The 16,664-nt window shown below is 42.0% G+C and overlaps 1 protein-coding gene across 1 annotated transcript in view; it reads left to right on the top strand.

Annotated features, from left to right (window-relative positions):
* The window catches only part of LOC122550779 (protocadherin Fat 4), a 161,829-nt gene that overhangs the window by 14,250 nt on the left and 130,915 nt on the right, over window positions 1–16,664 (top strand). The window contains exons 2-3 of the mRNA XM_043692032.2: window positions 1,336–1,567; window positions 8,865–9,212. Coding sequence (XP_043547967.2) covers window positions 1,336–1,567; window positions 8,865–9,212 — 580 coding nt within the window. The remainder of the gene's footprint in view (window positions 1–1,335; window positions 1,568–8,864; window positions 9,213–16,664) is intronic.

Below are 16,664 nucleotides of genomic sequence, written 5' to 3'. Positions count from 1 at the left end.
ACCAGAGACTCAAAAATATCACTAAAAATGGGCAGGGTAGCAGGACCATGTGAACACCACTGCCTGCAAACTCCCCTCTAAATCATACACCATCCTGGCATAGAAATATACCATTGTTACTCACAGTCATTGGATCAAAGTCCAGAAATGGCTCCACTATGAGTGTCCCTAGACCATGTAGACTGTAACAGTTCAAGCAGGCAGCTCAACACTGGCTACTTGAAGGGTGAGTCACAAGTGCTAGCTTGGGCAGAGATACTCACATTAGGTGGACAAAGAAGAAGGTTTCCATTAACTCTCTACTGGAACACTCAGAAGAACCCCTGATAAAATTCCCATTCATGATTCCTGCTGCTGATCACCATCCTTTGTCTATTTCTGGAAATTGCTTGTCAGCATGTCAGGTGAGGGCTTAGTTATGATGCGTCCTGTGAGCAAACTGTTTTGTTTAGGCACACACATAAAAAAAGATTAGTTGACTAAGGTATTGAACATCTGCAAGCATTAGTGGCATTGTTTCTCAGCAAGCATCGGTCCTTTGTACTGAGATGCCTGTGTGCGAATCAGATGGAACCCATCAAAAATACACTTTGTCTGATAAAAGTGAAATCCATCTGTACTTCTGGGGGGAAACTATTTACATCCACTAAGGCTTTCTCTTGGCATAGGTATTCTCTGACAAGACTTAGCTTCAAAAACTCGAGAAAGACATATTCTGTAGATCTGAGGAGCCTTTAGCAATTAGAATGACTGTTCTCGTTCAGTGTTTTCCAAACCCTGTCCAAAAACAGCAGGGGGATAGACCTCAATTCCAATTCTCTGCCAGCATCTGGCAAATAATATATTTAACTTTAGCATCATCCTATTAGATGGGACTCAGATTTTGCTCACGTCCTCCCATTTGAACAAGGCAGCTGATTCCCCTTGGGTGCTGCACTGAATGAGTGTCTTCCACTTTCTCAAACTCCAAATGAGCTCGGAGGGCTCATTAGATCTCTCCTACATCTTTGAAACAAAAGACCTGCTAATCCTGATTTGGGAGTTCTCATTACCCCTGAGGAGTCAAGAGGAAACTCTTGTGCGATGTAAATGGTGTAACATACTAGACCTCATCCCCACAGTTCTTTGCTTTCATTCCCAGGGGATGACGTGAAAAATATTGCCATCACGACTTAAGGGGAAGAAGAAAGAAGAAAAAATAAAATTGTAGCTAAACAGTGGGAAAAAAATAATTATTGTACAATGTTAGTGAACCAATACAGATGATAAATTACTGTTGCTTTAAAGAAAAAAATCTATAATTCAAAAATACATCAAATTTTATCTTTACACCAGAATTTGAATCTAAGTGTAACAGTGTGTGATACAGCAGATGGCATCTTCACCAATTTTACCGGTGGGGAAGATTTGGGAACCATAAATCGAAACCAAGAACCTTATTCCTCTACAAACCACGTTGAATCTTCACAAACGACCACATGCAATAATCTCAGGAATATCCATGACAACAGGCTGATCTCTTCAAGGAGTGTTTACAGCTTTGACATCCCAGAAAATGTAATGCCAGGTAATATGATTAACTCCATGTGATACTGTGTTAACTTTCACAGGGCATGTAAATGAAAAATCTCAGCAGAATTGCCTTGGAATAACTTGATTTCTCAGTCCGTGAAATAGATTTGTTTTAATAAAAGTGAAGCCATACCCAGGTAGTAACAACTACTTGAGGATTTGACTTTTCCATTGTTGATCCACTCTCCCATTACCTTTGTCCTTGAGCTGCATTTAGTATTGACCTGGATTTGGGGCCTTGTGGTGAACTTCCATTGTTCTATGATCTGGAACGAACAACTATTAAAGACTTGTGGGCTTGGCTACACTGTCTCCCTACTGGATGTAGACTAAAATGCAGTTTATATGCACAAGAAATAAACTGTATTATGTGTAAAACACTGAAAACACTGTAAAATACTGCGAATTATGATAGTGAAATCATGCCGTATACACTTGTGTAAAAGTAAAATTTTTTAGACTGTTTTTTAAGGTTAAATTTATGGAGTTGACTATTACATGGATATTATTTTTGAGAGGCTGAAATTCATGCTGCAGTCCAAAATACCAAATCATTAGCAGAGGCCCAACTGATCTCTAAACAAATAAAGAAAAAAGACACAATGAATTACAGTAATTACAGAGTAAGGGAATAGAAACAAAAAGGAATTAGTAAGCTTTTATTTATACAAACAAAAATTGAAGTTGAAGTATCAAAACATATAATAGCATGAAAAAATGTCATTTCCTCATCGTAACATTTATGCACCAGATAATACCTTGACTCACAAATGTCGATCTGTTATCTGTGAAGGGCTAGACTTGACTTTTACACAAGACATGTGGAAAACTCCAGATTTTTTTGCCCAAAATAGGGGGTCAACTTCTACATTTACCCAAGTATATACAGTATTTGAAACATTGAGTGAATGATATCAATGCATTGATAAAGAGATGTGAGAAGAATGAGGAACATTACTCCAGGATTTTGGACTTTTAAGTCATTTAAAAAGATGAGCTTATTAGTTTCATTATAGAACAGCTGATCACAAAACGACCCATTCTGTTTATTCATAATGTTATGAAAGAAATTCCATTTAAAAGCGAGGAGCACTTGTTAAAGGTGCAAAGTTTAACATTAGCTACCTTCAAATAAGACTAAACATGAGAACAAAGAATGTAGAGCAGTACAGCACAGGAACAGACCCTTTAGCCCATCGTATCTGTGCAGATCACAATACCATTCTAAACTAATCCCAGCTGCCTGCACATGCTCCATATCCCTCCATCCTCTGCCTATTTATGTGTCTGTCTAAGTGCCTCTTAAACATTGCCAACGTCTCTGCTTTTACCACCTCCCTGGTAGACAAACAGGAGGTTGGAAGAACACAGCAAGCCAGGAGGTGGAGAAGTCAACGTTCCTAGTGTAACCCTTCTCCACCTCCTGATAATGCCTGGCGTGCTGTGTTTTTCCAGCCTCCCGCTTCTCCACATTGGATTCCAGCATCTGCAGTTTTTTTTGTCTCTACCACCACCCCTGGCAGCATGTTCCAGGCACCTGACACCCTCTATATAACCTGCCTCACTCATCTCCTTTAAACTTTTCCCCTCTCACCTTAATCCTATGGCTCCATGGTATTCAACATTTCCACCCTGGGAAAAAGACTCTATCTACTCTATCCATGCGTCTCATAATTTTATATAGTTCTATCAGGTCACCCCTTCAGCCTCCAATACTCCAGTGAAAACAATCCAAGTTTGTCCAACCTCTTCCGACAGCTAACACTTTCCAATTCAGGCAATATCCTGATAAACCCTCTCAAATGCCTTCGCATCCTTCATATAGTATGACGACAGAACTGCATGCGCTACAAACTTGACTTAATTAAAGTTTTATACAGCTGCGATATGACTTGCTAACTTTTATATCAATGCCCTGACCAATGAAGGCAAATATGCTTCATACCTTCTTTACTACTTATCCGTTTATGTGGCTATCTTCAGGGAGCTATGGACTTGCACCCCAAGATACCACTGTATATCAATATTCCTGTATATCAAGGGTCCTGCCACTTACTATATACAGGGGAACCTCGCTTATCTGAATGACATGGGCAGGGAGTATTCTGTTCAGATAATTGAATGTTTGGATATCGAATGGTGGATAACACAGTTTAGCCAAGCATTGGGACCTTGCGATCTTGTCCGGATAATACAAAATTTGGATTATCAAATGCTGGACAATCGAGGTTCCTCTGTACCTACCTTTTGCATTTGACCCCCCAAAATGCATCATCTCACACTTGTCTGGATTAAAACTTCATCTGCCATTTCTTTGCCCAACTTTCCAACTGATCTATATCCTGCTGAATTCTTTGACAGTCTTCCTCACCATCCACAATTCTACCAATTTTCATGTCATCTGCAAACTTACTAATGAGGCCACCTACAATTATATCCAAATCATTTGTGTGTTGTATATTACAAACAACAGAGGTCCCAGCACTGATTCTTGTGGTGACAAACATCCAAACAAAAAATCACCCTTTCACAATTACTTTCTGTTTTCTATGACCTAACCAATTTTGTATCCACCTTACCAATGCCCTATGGATCCCATGTGAAAGTCTTCTGGACACGCCTACCTTGCTGGACCTTGTCAAGTGCTTTAATAAAGTGCATGTAGACAAAATCCCTACCCTGTCCAATCACTTTTGTCACTTCCTCCAAAAACCCAATCAAATTTGTGAGACAAAACCTCCCCATAACAAAGCCATGCTGACTATTTGTAATAAGCCCATTCTTTTCCAGTTTTGAGTAAATCCTGTCCCTAAGTACCTTCTCTAGATTTCCTTACCACTGAAGTAAGGCACACCGGCCTATGGTTTCCTGGATTATCCCCGTTGCCCTTCTTAAATAAGGGAAAAGCATTGGCTATTCTCTAGTCTTTTGGGACCTTGTCTGTGGTTAAAGAGGATATAAAGGTCTCTGTCAACCTCGCAGCAATGTTCTCCCTTGCCTCCCTCAGTGCCCTGGAATATATCCCATCAAACCCTGGGGATTTCACTTGTCTTAATGTTTTTCAAGACATCCAGCACCTCCTCCTTTTTAATATCTACATTCCCTTGAATATCAACATAACCCTGTTTAACCTTAACATCATCCATGTTCTTTTTTTTTCGTGAATACTAATGCGAAGTACTCACTAAAGACCTCACCCACTTTCTCCAGCTCCATGCATAAATTCCCTACTTTGTTCTTGAGTGGACCTACCTTTTCTTTGTCTATCATCTTGCTTCTCGCATACATTTAAGATGTCTTGAGATTCTCCTTAATCTTATTTGCCATATCTTCTTTTAGCCCACCTAATTCCTTATTTAAGTTTGTTCCTACTTCCATTATATTCCTCAAGGGCTTTGTATGATTTCAGTTTCCTAACCTTACATAAGCTTCCTTTTTCTTTTTGACGAAATTTTCAATATCGCTTGTCATCCAGGATCCCTGAATCTTCCATCTTCATCTTTCATCCTCACAGGAACATGCTAGACTTGAGCTCTGATCAACTGTCCTTTAAAATATACCCTAATGTCAGATATGGATTTACCCTCAACCAGCCGCAGCCAATCTAATTTCTCCAATCCTTGCCTCCAACTCTTATTTCCTGCTTCCTCAGAAAAGCAACCGACAAAAACAAAGGCCCCTCCCACCCCGGTTATACTCTCTTTCGCCCTCTTCTGTCAGCCAGAAAATATAAAAGTCTGAGTACACGTTCAAACTTGTTCCCTGCTGTTATCAGACTTTTGAATAGTCCTCTCAAATGTTGATTCTGATCTCTCTCTCTCTGCACCTAATCTGCAACTGTAACACTGTATTCTGCACTCTGTTATGCCACCCTGATGCACTTTGTATGGTATGATCTGCCCTGTGTAGCATACAAAACAATACTTTTCACTGTGTCTTGGTACATGTATCAACAATAAATCGATCAATGATACTGTTGTAATTAGTCTTCCCCCATTCTAACACTTTCACCCCCGGACCAGTCTTCTCCTTATCAATAACTAATTTAAAACATGCAGGATTATGGTCACTGTTCCCAAAATACTCCCCCACTGAAACTTCAATCACCTGGCCAGATTCATTCCCAAACAAAAGGTCTAGTATGACCCTAGTTAGACTATCTTCATATTCTTTCAAGAAACCCTCCTACATGCATCTAACTAATTCTGCCTTAGCTAAGCACTAAGGGAGTCAATGTTGGGGAAGTTAAAATCACCCACTACAACAACCCTGTTGTTTTTATATTTTTCCATGATTTGTCAACATATCTGTTCCTCCATCTCCTACTGGCTCTTGGGCGACCAATACTAGAATCCCATCACAGTGATTGCACCTTCTTTATTCCTGAGTTCTACCCAAATGGCCTCACTGGATAAGCGCTCCAAGGAGTCCTCTCTAAGTGTAGTTGTGACATTCTCCTTCATCAGTAATGCAACTCCCTTCGACATCCATCATGCCTGAATTGTCTAAAACCTGGAAAGTTAATCTGCTGGCCATTGAGTCATACAGCACAGAAACAGGCTCTTTGGCCGGCTACCTCGATACTGACCAACAAACACCATGCTACATTAATCCCATTTACCTGGAGTTGGTTCATGGCCTACTATGCCCTGGTATTTGAAATGTTCATCCAGATGTTTCTTAAACGCTGCGAAGAATGGTGTTTTCCTGGAATATTTGAAATGGATACCCAGCAGCTAATGACATTAACTTCAAATTGATTTATATATCTTGTCTAATGGGATTGAAGGTTTTAAGGCAAAGAAAATCAAAAAGGAATACATTCATTGGAGTTTAGAAGAATGAGGAGGGAGTGGGGATCTTATAGAAGCGTTTTGAATTCTGAAAGGACATGACAGGTTAAATGCACGACACGAAGAATGTTCCCGATTATTGGGGAGGCTAGAAGCAGGCCATAGTTTAAGGATATGGGGTATTTTGGTCTAGGATGAGGATAAATCTGAGCAGCCAGACAATGGTGAGCCTGAGGAATTCTCTGCCACACAAAGTGGTTGAGTCCAAAGCATGAATGTTTTCAAGAAGAAGATTCATGTAGTTCTTAGGGTTAAAGTGGTAAAAGGATATGGGACAAGAGTGGGAACAGTGTACTGAGTTGGATAATCATTCATAGTCATATTGAAGAATGTAGCATGCTTGGAGAGCTGATTGGACCTACTCCTGTTCTTGTTTTAGATTTTTCTATGAATGCAATAGTTCCCATCCACATGGCTAAAGAATGTCATGCGTCAAAAGTAATTAGTCAGATTTGAATAATGGAGTTGATTGATGGATATTGTGGAACACTACTGAATTACCTTCAGATTGAGGCATATTCTGCAGATGTTTTTTACGAGATTCCAACAAGGGATTGATTATATATGTGCAGCAGCCTTTGTCATATTGCTGAGTGTGCATGTCACAGAGTCATAGAGATGTACAGCACAGAAACAAGACCCTTCAGTCCAACTTGTCCATGCCTACCAGATAGCCCAACCCAATCTAGTCCCACCTGCCAGCACCTGGCCCATATCCCTCCCAACCCTTCCTATTCATACACCCATCTAATTGCCTCTTAAATGTTGCAATTTGTACCAGCCTCCACCACTTCCTCTGGCAGTTCATTCCATACACGCACCACCCTCTGTGTGAAAATGTTGCCCTCTCGCCTTATGCCCTCTAGTTCTGGACTCCCCCACTCCAGGGAAAATACTTTGTCTATTTACCTTATTCATGCCCATCAGGATTTTAAACCTCTATAGGGTCACCCCTCAGCCTCCGACGCTCCAGGGAAAACAGCCCCAGTCTGTTTAGCCTCTCCCTACAGTTCAAATCCTCCAACCCTGGCAACATCCTTGGAAATCTTTTCTGAACCCTTTCAAGTATCTCAACATCTTTCCGATAGGAAGGAGACCAGAATTGCACGCAATATTCCAACAGTGGCCTAACCAATGTCCTGTACAGCTGCAACATGACCTCCCAACTCCTGTACTCAGTACTTTGACCAATAAAGGAAAGCATACCAAATACCTTCTTCACTATCCTATCTACCTGCGACTCTACTTTCAAGGAGCGATTAACCTGCACTGCTAGGTCTCTTTGTTCAGCAACACTTCTTCGGACATTACTGTTAAATGTATAGGTTCTGCTCTGATATGCTTTTCCAAAATGCAGCACTTCGCATTTATCTAAATTAAACTCCATCTGCCACTCCTCAGCCCATTGGCCCATCTAATCAAGATCCCGTTGCACGTTCTCCCCGTGTCTGCGTGGGTTTCCTCCGGGTGCTCCGGTTTCCTCCCACAGTCCAAAGATGTGTAGGTCAGGTGAATTGGCTATGCTAAATTGCCCGTAGTGTTAGGTAAGGGGTAAATGTAGGGGTATGGGTGGGTTGCGCTTCGGCGGATCGGTGTGGACTTGTTGGGCCGAAGGGCCTGTTTCCACATGTAATGTAATCTAATCTAATCTAATTTGAGGTAACCTTCTTTGGTGTCCACTAAATCTCCAATTTTGGTGTCACCTACAAACTTACTAACTATACCTCCTATTTTCATATCCAAATTATTTATAGAAATGACAAGAAGCAGTGGACCCAGCACCAATCAGTATGGCACTCCACTGTTCACAGGCCTCTAGCAACCCTCCACTATTACGCTCTGTCTTCTACCTTTGAGCCAGTTCTGTATCCAAATGGCTAGTTCTCCCTGTATTCCATGAGATCTAACCTTGCTAACCAGTCTCTCATGTGGAACCTTGTTGAACACCTTACTGAAGTCCATATAGATCACAGCCACCACTCTGCCCTCTTCAATCCTCTTTGTTACTTCTTCAAAAAACTCAATCATGATGAAAGGAGATCAACTGAATATTTTTTCTCATTCCACAAAATATTTTTTTTAATTTACTGCATTCTGTCTAAGGCATCCTGCTAATTTATATCTTCATTCTATTCAAACTCCAGTTTTAATAGTAAATGCAGGTGACAAAGCAATGATTGCATGTGATATGTTACCATATTCTTTAAAATGCTGGAAAGCATTTCTAACTATGTGATTCACAGAGAATATTAAAAAGAAAGTTTCGTCAACTCTGACTTAATTTCACTTTACATTGGATTAGAATAATGTGATCAAAAAAATGTGTGAAGGTTTTCTAACTGTGGTGTATTGCACCAAATGTAGGCTTTCACAGTGAAGCACATGAATAACTGTATCAGATGAAAGTATACATTACATTTTCTCTTTTCTTCAAACCAGGTACTAAGGTGGGCTTAGTAACAGCTTCTGCTCCAAATCAAGGACTCGATGACAAGGTTTATGCAATTCAAGAAGATGACGGGAATGGTCTCTTTGTTATTAATCCAGCTACCGGAAATTTTACCCTGACTCGTTCTTTAGACTTTGAGTCTGCAAAGTATTACATTCTCACTGTGAAAGTTCTGAGTACAGATGAGCAATTCAATTTGATTCGGGCTTACTTCAATGTGTTGGATATCAATGACAACCCTCCAGTGTTCCATCCTGATTCCTACAGTATTAACATAATGGAAAATGTCCCCATTGGCACCAGTATTTTAACCCTGAATATAACTGATGCTGATGAAGGTAAGATGTATAGAGGCTTCTTTCTCAGGTTTGTTTGTCTTTCTACTTCATATGACATTAATATATGGACCTGCGCGCTAAGACAAATTTTGCAACATACTTGCAACAAAGTTGTCAAGAGAGGGCGGTAACATCAATGAATAATTGCTGAAATGCATATACTTAAACAAAAATAACAGCACATATGTTTTCGATAACAAAAGTTAATCCACTGCCTTTCTACTTGCAGTATGGTCTGAGTCAGATTCTATTTCATAATCCAAAGTGATTCCTCATGCTGTATTCTTCTGTTTCATCATTCACATGTTAGATGAACAATGTGTCAGCACGCACACAGGAATTTCACAAAAGCCACAAAACAATCATAACATCTCCAGGAAGTCACATCAAAGTCCAGGCACCTTTTGATTAATTGATCTGACAGATATCAATCACCTCATTCGTCACACTGTACTTTATTTTATTATTCTTGCATGGAATGTGGGTGTTGCTGGTAAGGCCAGCATTTGATGCCTATTCCTAATTGTGCTTGAACTCTATGGCTTGCTAGGCTATTTCAGAGGACAATTAAAAGTCAACCACATTCCACTGCATCTGAATTACATTGGGCCAGACCATGTGAAAATTATCATTCCTAAAGAACATTAGTAATCATTACTACAGAAACTAGCTTCGAATTCCAGATTTTTATTAACACCACACAGTCACCCAAGGTGGGAATCGAACCTGGGTCCCTGGCACTGTTAAGCAGAAGCACTAACCACTGAGCCACTGTGCTTGATAAGTTAGGATGGATATGTTAGGATTCAAATCCACTTTCCCCAGAGCACTCACCTAGGTCTAGCTCGATTGAATGACCATTTTTAAAATTCATTCATGGGCCATGGCTATCAGTGGCTGGCCAGCATTTATTGCTCATCTCTTGAGAAGGTAGTGAACTGTTTTCTTGAACTGCTGCTGACCATAGACCCACATTGCTATTAGGGAGTGGATTTCAGAGTTTTGACCTAATACCACTGAAGGAACAGTGATATATTTCCAAGTCAGGATGGTGAGTGGCTTGGAGGGGAATTTGCAGGTGATGGTGTTCCCATATATCTGTTGCCCTTATCCTTCTAGATGGAATTGGTCATAGATTTGGAAGGTGCTGAATTAGAATCCCTACTGTGTGGACACAGGCTCTTTGGCCCAACAAGTCCACACCGACCCTCTGAAGAGTACCCTACCCAAACCCATTCCCCTACATTTACCCATGACTCATGCACCTAACCTATACATACATCCCTGAACATTATGGGCAATTTAGCGTTGCCAATTCACCTAAACTGCACATCTTTGGATTGTGGGAGGTAACTGAAGCACGTAGAGAAAACCCACACAGACATGGGGAGAATGTGCAAGCTCCACACAGACAGTCGCCCGAGGCTGGAATCAAACCCAGGTCCCTGGTGCTGTGAGGCAGCAGTGCTAACCACTGAGCCACCATGCCTTTGTAAATTTCTGCAATACACCTTGCAGATGGTGTACACTGCAACTTGTGAGAGTTGATTGTGGACAGAATGAATGTGATGCCAGTCAAGTGGGCTGCTTTGTCATGGATGGTGTCAAGCATCTTGAGTGTTGTTGGAGATGTAGGCATCTAGGCAAGTGGGCATTATTCCATCTCACTCCTGACTTATACATTGTGTATGTTAAACAGGCTTTGGAGAGTTAGGAGGTGAGTTATTTGCTGCAGGATTGCTGGCCTTTGACCTGTTCTTGTAGTCACTCTATGTACTTGACGTGTCCAGTTGAGTTTCAGGTCAATGGTAACAACTAGAATATCAATTGTGCAGGATTCAGTGATGGTAACATCATTGAATGCCAACAGATGATAGTTAGATTCTCTCTTGTTGGAGATGGTCATTGCCTGGCAAATGTTACTTGCCAAGTTCAGGCAAGTCTGGGTAGGGTCCAGCTTTTGTTGCATTTGAACATGGGCTGCTTCAGTATCTGAGGAGTTGCAAATGCTGCTGAACATTGTGCAATCATCAGCAAACATCTACACGTCTGAGCTTATGACGGAGGAGAGATCATTGATAAAGCAGCTGAAGATGGTTGAGCCTGGGACACTACCTGAGGAACCCCTGCAGAGATGTCCTGGAGCTGAGATGACTGACCTCCAACAATTACAACCATCTTTCAATGACTTCAACCAGTGGAGAATTTTCCCCTTGATTCCCATTGACTGCAGATTTTCTAGGGATCCTTGATGCCACACTCGGTCAAATGTGCCCTTCATGTTGGGACAGTCACTCAGATCTCACCTCTGGAATTCAGCTCTCTTGTGCATATTTAAACAAAGGCTATAATGAGGTCAGGAACTGAGTGGCCCTGGTGGATCCCAAGATGGACGTCACTGAGCAGGTTATTGCTGAGCAGGTGGGAAATTTTTCACACGATCATGCAACTGTACTGGAGAGCTTGGCTAGGTGGGACAACAGGTTCTGGAGGATAAGTCTTCAGTACTATTACCAGAATGTCACCAGGGCCTGTAGCTTTTGCAGAATCCAGTGCCCCGATCCCTTCCTTGATATCACGTGGAGGGAATTGAATTGGTGACAAACTGGAACCTGTGATGCTGGAGACCTCTGTCAGAGGCCAAGGTGGATCATCCAGTTGGCACTTTTGGCTGAAGATTGATGTGAGTGCTTTAGCCTTATCTTTTGAATTGATGTGCTGGGCTCCCTGCTGATTGAGGATGGAGATATTTGTCCAGTCTTCTCCTCCAATGAGTTTTCTGAATGGTAGCAAAGAAGAGTCAGATTGGACTTGAAACGCTAATACTTTTTCTCTTTTAATTGATGCTGCCAAATCTGCTGAGCTTCTCCAGCAATCTCTGTGTTTGTTTTTGATCCCCTGGCTTTGGTAATATAGAGTAGGGGATGTGTTGGGCCATCAGGTTTCAAATTGTGCTGGAGTACAATTCTGTTGTTGTTGATGGCCCACAGCACCGCGTGGATGCTCAGTCTTGAACTGCTAATCTGTTCGAAGTCTGTTCCATTTAGCACAGTGATGGTGCCACGCCACACGATGGAGGATATTCTCAATGTGAAGATGGGACTTTGTCTCCACAAGGATGTGTGGTGGTCACTCTCACTTATACGTAAATAGACAGATTCATCTGCACCTGATGCCATGATATTTCATGATGTCCAAGGTCAATGTTGAGGATTCCCAGGCAACTCACTCCTGACTTTATACCACTGTGCCAGCACCTCTTCTGGGCCTATCTGCCCAATGAAAGTGATAGCGATTTCCAGGACATTGTCTGTATGGCATGATTCCATGCATTTGACTAAGTAAGCTTGACTAGTCTGTAAGACAGCTGTCCCAATTTTGGCACTGGTTGTCAGATGTGAATAAGGAGCACTTTGCAGGTTTGACAGGGCTCTGTTCACTGTTGTTGTATCTGGTGTCTAGGTCAATAGCAGGTGGTCCATCCAGTTTCATTCCTTTTTTGAGACTTTCTACTGATTGGTACAACTAAGTTCCCATTTCAGTCAGCCACATTACTGTGGGTGTGGAATCACTGTATGCTAGACTAGTCAAGAATCACAGAGGCATGATAATGCTAATGTGGGGTATTAATGAACCAGATAAATTTCTACTGTCAATTGGAACTGGTTTTATTGTTGTTATTAATAAACTTGTATTTATTGAATTGAAATTCCACCATCAAATGTCGTGAGACTCAAACCTAACCCTAGAATGTTACCCAGGTCTCTTGGTTATTAATCGAGTAACACCACTATGCCAACATCTCCCGAAAAGTGGAAATGCAAGACCTTCTGACTTCGGGTCATAAATCGGAACTCCTTATCTCATTATGATGATGTCATTGCTAAGGAGGGTAGTGACATCGTAGAGACTTGCATTGAACGTAGGTCTGAGTTTGGGTGTGTGCTTGTCCCAATGATAGCACTGTGAAATATGAACTGAGCACTTTCTGGGTTCATGACACACTTGGAAAGATTCAGGTTTAGTTTATTCCTGTGATGAGAGTGCGCAACAGAAGTGAAGGTGCAAACTTTTTGTGAGAAAAATTAAATTATGACATTTCCTGACTTTTTGGAGCCAAGAAAGATCTGACAGAGTACAATGGGGAAATTCTCCTCACTTATCTTTATCCCTCTTACTGCACTTCCAAAACAAATTAACTGCTCATTTTGCTCACTGCTGCCATTGGTTGCTGTTCTTTGGACATTTGTCTGTCATGATAGATAAAATGTGATTTTGTAACCAAATTATTTGGTGCAAAGTGCTTCCCATGCCCTAAAGAAATGGAAGTTATTTTATAAAAGTGCAACTTCTTCTGCTAAAGGTTGTAGGGAACTTGCCCTTCCCTGGGCATGAGCAATGGCAGGGTAGGTAGAAACATACAGAGATTGAAAAAAATCAGAAAACTCAAACTTCTGTAATTTTCCATTTAAACCTTAAGTGATCACTTTGGAATCTGCCGTTGATGGAAACTATCTTGTAGCCATGCGTCAACTTGCCTTATTTCTACAGCACTTGCAGATGGAATTTAATCCTGAAAAGTGTGAAGCAAAACATTTTGGGAGAATTAACAGGACAAGGAAATGCATGATGAATGGCCAGACTCTGGCTAGTACTGAGGATCAACAGTAATTTGGTATGCACATCCATAGACATCAGGACAGGTGGTTATGAGGCATACGGGAGACCAACCTTTCTTATTTGAGGCTTTGGAATACAAGAGCAAAGAGGTTACAATGAAAGTGTATTGGATATTGTTACAGTTGGAATTCTGTGTACAATTGTTGTCATCACACTACAGGAAAATGCCATTAAACTGGAGAGGGTTCAGAAGAAGTATACCTGGGTATGGCCAAGGCTGGAGCTAGTCAGATATGAAGAGAGTCTAGATAGACTCGAATTATTCTCCTTTGAGCAGAGAAGGCTTAGGGGGCATCCTGATTGAGGTATACAAAAATATGATGGTCAGAGATAGGATAAATAGGAATAAACCTTTCCCCTTCGTAAAGGAACCAATTACCATGGGTCATAGATTAAAGGTAAGGGGCAAGTTTTAAGAAGATTTGTAGGTCAGGTTGAGGTTCTGGATGTAGGTTTGCTCACTGAGCTGAAGATTCATTTCCAGATGTTTTGTCACCCTACTAGGTAACATCTTCAGTGGGCCTCAGGCGAAGCACTGTAAATGATTCCTGCTTTTTATTTATATGTTTGGGTGTCTTTGGGTTGGTGTTGTCATTTCCTGTGGTGATGTCATTTCCTGTTTTTTTCTCTCAGGGAATGGTAAATGGGGTCTAACTCCATGTGTTTGTTGATAAGAGTTCCGGTTGGAATGCCATGCTTCTAGGAATTCTCGTGCGTGTCTCTGTTTGGTTTGTCCTAAGATGGATGTGTTGTCCCAGTCGAAGTGGTGTCCTTCCTTATCTGTATGTAAGGATACTAGTGAGAGAGGGTCATGTTGTTTTGTGGCTAATTGGTGTTCATGTATCCTGGTGGCTAGTTTTCTGCCTGTAAGGTAAGGGGCAAGTGATTCTTGAGGGGTTTTAAGGAGGATTTAGTTTCAGCCAGAAGGTGATGAGTATCTGGAACCCACTGCCTGAAAGGGTGGTAGAGGCAAGAACCATCACTATGTTTGAGGAGCATTTAGGTGAACAGTTATAGTACAGCAAGGGCCAAGTGCTGGGAAATGGAATTAAACTAAGTAGGTGTTTGTTAGCATAGATATGATGAGCTGAAGAAAGTTTTTCTGTTCTGAAATACTCCACGGCTCTGCGACTCTATGGCCCTTCCAATTTTAATCTCCTTCCCTGAGGAGCTCAATGGCACAAATTCTTCAGAGAGGGTAGTTAGCGGCTTCAGCCGACTAAATGCTTGTCCTGGCCTAGACCTGACTACCTCTTCAAAAACACGATGCTGCTTGTTCCATGGACACCATGTTTCTCAACGCTTCATCCATTCAGCTTCGACAAACCACCAGCCACAGCCCATTGTCATGCCTGCTCACAGTCCAGTTGAGACCCTCATCAGCCACTCAACAATTTATTTTGGAACTCAGGGACACTGAGGACTTGCATGCTTCTGCCAGGTTCCTTTAAATGCAGCGACTTACATTCATCTAATGCAACTCCACAAAATGCAGCTAATGGCTCTTAGCTTGCTTTCTTTGTGTTCACTTACTTTATGTTTACTTGGAGGTTGTCAGCCTCAGTATTGGTATTGGTATTTATTGCACAGGCTCTCTAGTGCTCAGCTGCAGCTACCATCCTCTGTGGTTTGCCCTAGTTTTGAGTGCACAAAGAGAGGGAGACAGCCTCTGTCACAGTGTGGCACACTGAACAGTCAAGGGAGCATCACTGGGCTACTTCATTGTGCCATATCTGGCAGCATGTGATCCAAACTTACATGGCAAATGCATTGTATGCTGCAAGCAATGGATTGTATGCTGCAAGCATGGGTGAAAGTTAAAGGGTAGCTGTCCTTTATGGGACAAAGGGTGACTACAGTCAGTCAAAAGGCACCATCACTGCAAGTCATGGGGCTCATCTGATCCTGGCCCAGTGGATTGGCCACAGTCAGTCAGACATTTAATCCTAGCAGAGTTCAGAATCCCTGTGCTTGCTGTTTTGGGACTGGGTTATTATCAGACCTGCAGGTCAAGTGCACTCATTGCAGAGATTATAAGTGGGTTAGCTAGCATGTTGTGGAGACATCAAACTGGAGGGTAACCCATGGTCAGTCCTGGGTGTTTGGTTAGAAATGGTCAGGGACATTATTGTGGGAAGCACATAGAGTCTCAGGAAATTGGACAACTCAAGTCTGAGGATGGGCTTCATGGTACTGGGTCATTAAGGTAATTGTGATTGGATGGGGCAACTAGTGATTGTACGGTTTGAGTCGAGAGTGTAGTGCTGGAAAAGCACAGCAGGTCAGGCAGCATCTGAGGAGCAGGAGAATCGACGTTTTGAGCATAAGCCATTCATCAGGAATTGAAGCTTGTGGGTCGGGGCTGAGAGATAAATGAGAGGGAGATGGGGTTGTGGGGAAGGTAGCTGGGAAAGCGATAGATGGATGAAGGTGAGGGAGAAGGTGATAGGTCGGCGGGGGGGGGGGGGGGGAGTGACGGACGGATCCAGGAGGTGGTGCCAAGTTAGAGGCTTGGTATTGGGATAATGTGGGGGCAGGGAAATTAGGAAGCTGTTGAAATTCACAGTGATCCTGTGTGGTTGCAGGGTCCCAAGGCAGAATATGAGGCATTCTTCCTCCAAGCATTGGGTGGTAACGGTTTGGCAGTGGAGGAGGCCCAGGACCTGCATGTCCTTAATGGAGTGGGAGGGGGAGTTGAAGTGTTCAGCCATGGGGCAGTGGGGTTGGTGGTGCGGGTGTCCCAGAGATGTTCTCTGCCTGAAATGTCGATTC

This window comes from Chiloscyllium plagiosum, unplaced genomic scaffold (assembly GCF_037043375.1).
Source record: "Chiloscyllium plagiosum isolate Xiang-an unplaced genomic scaffold, Cpla_swu_hap1 HiC_scaffold_6, whole genome shotgun sequence".
NCBI lineage: Eukaryota > Metazoa > Chordata > Chondrichthyes > Orectolobiformes > Hemiscylliidae > Chiloscyllium > Chiloscyllium plagiosum.
This window is presented reverse-complemented; position numbering and strand designations above follow the sequence as displayed.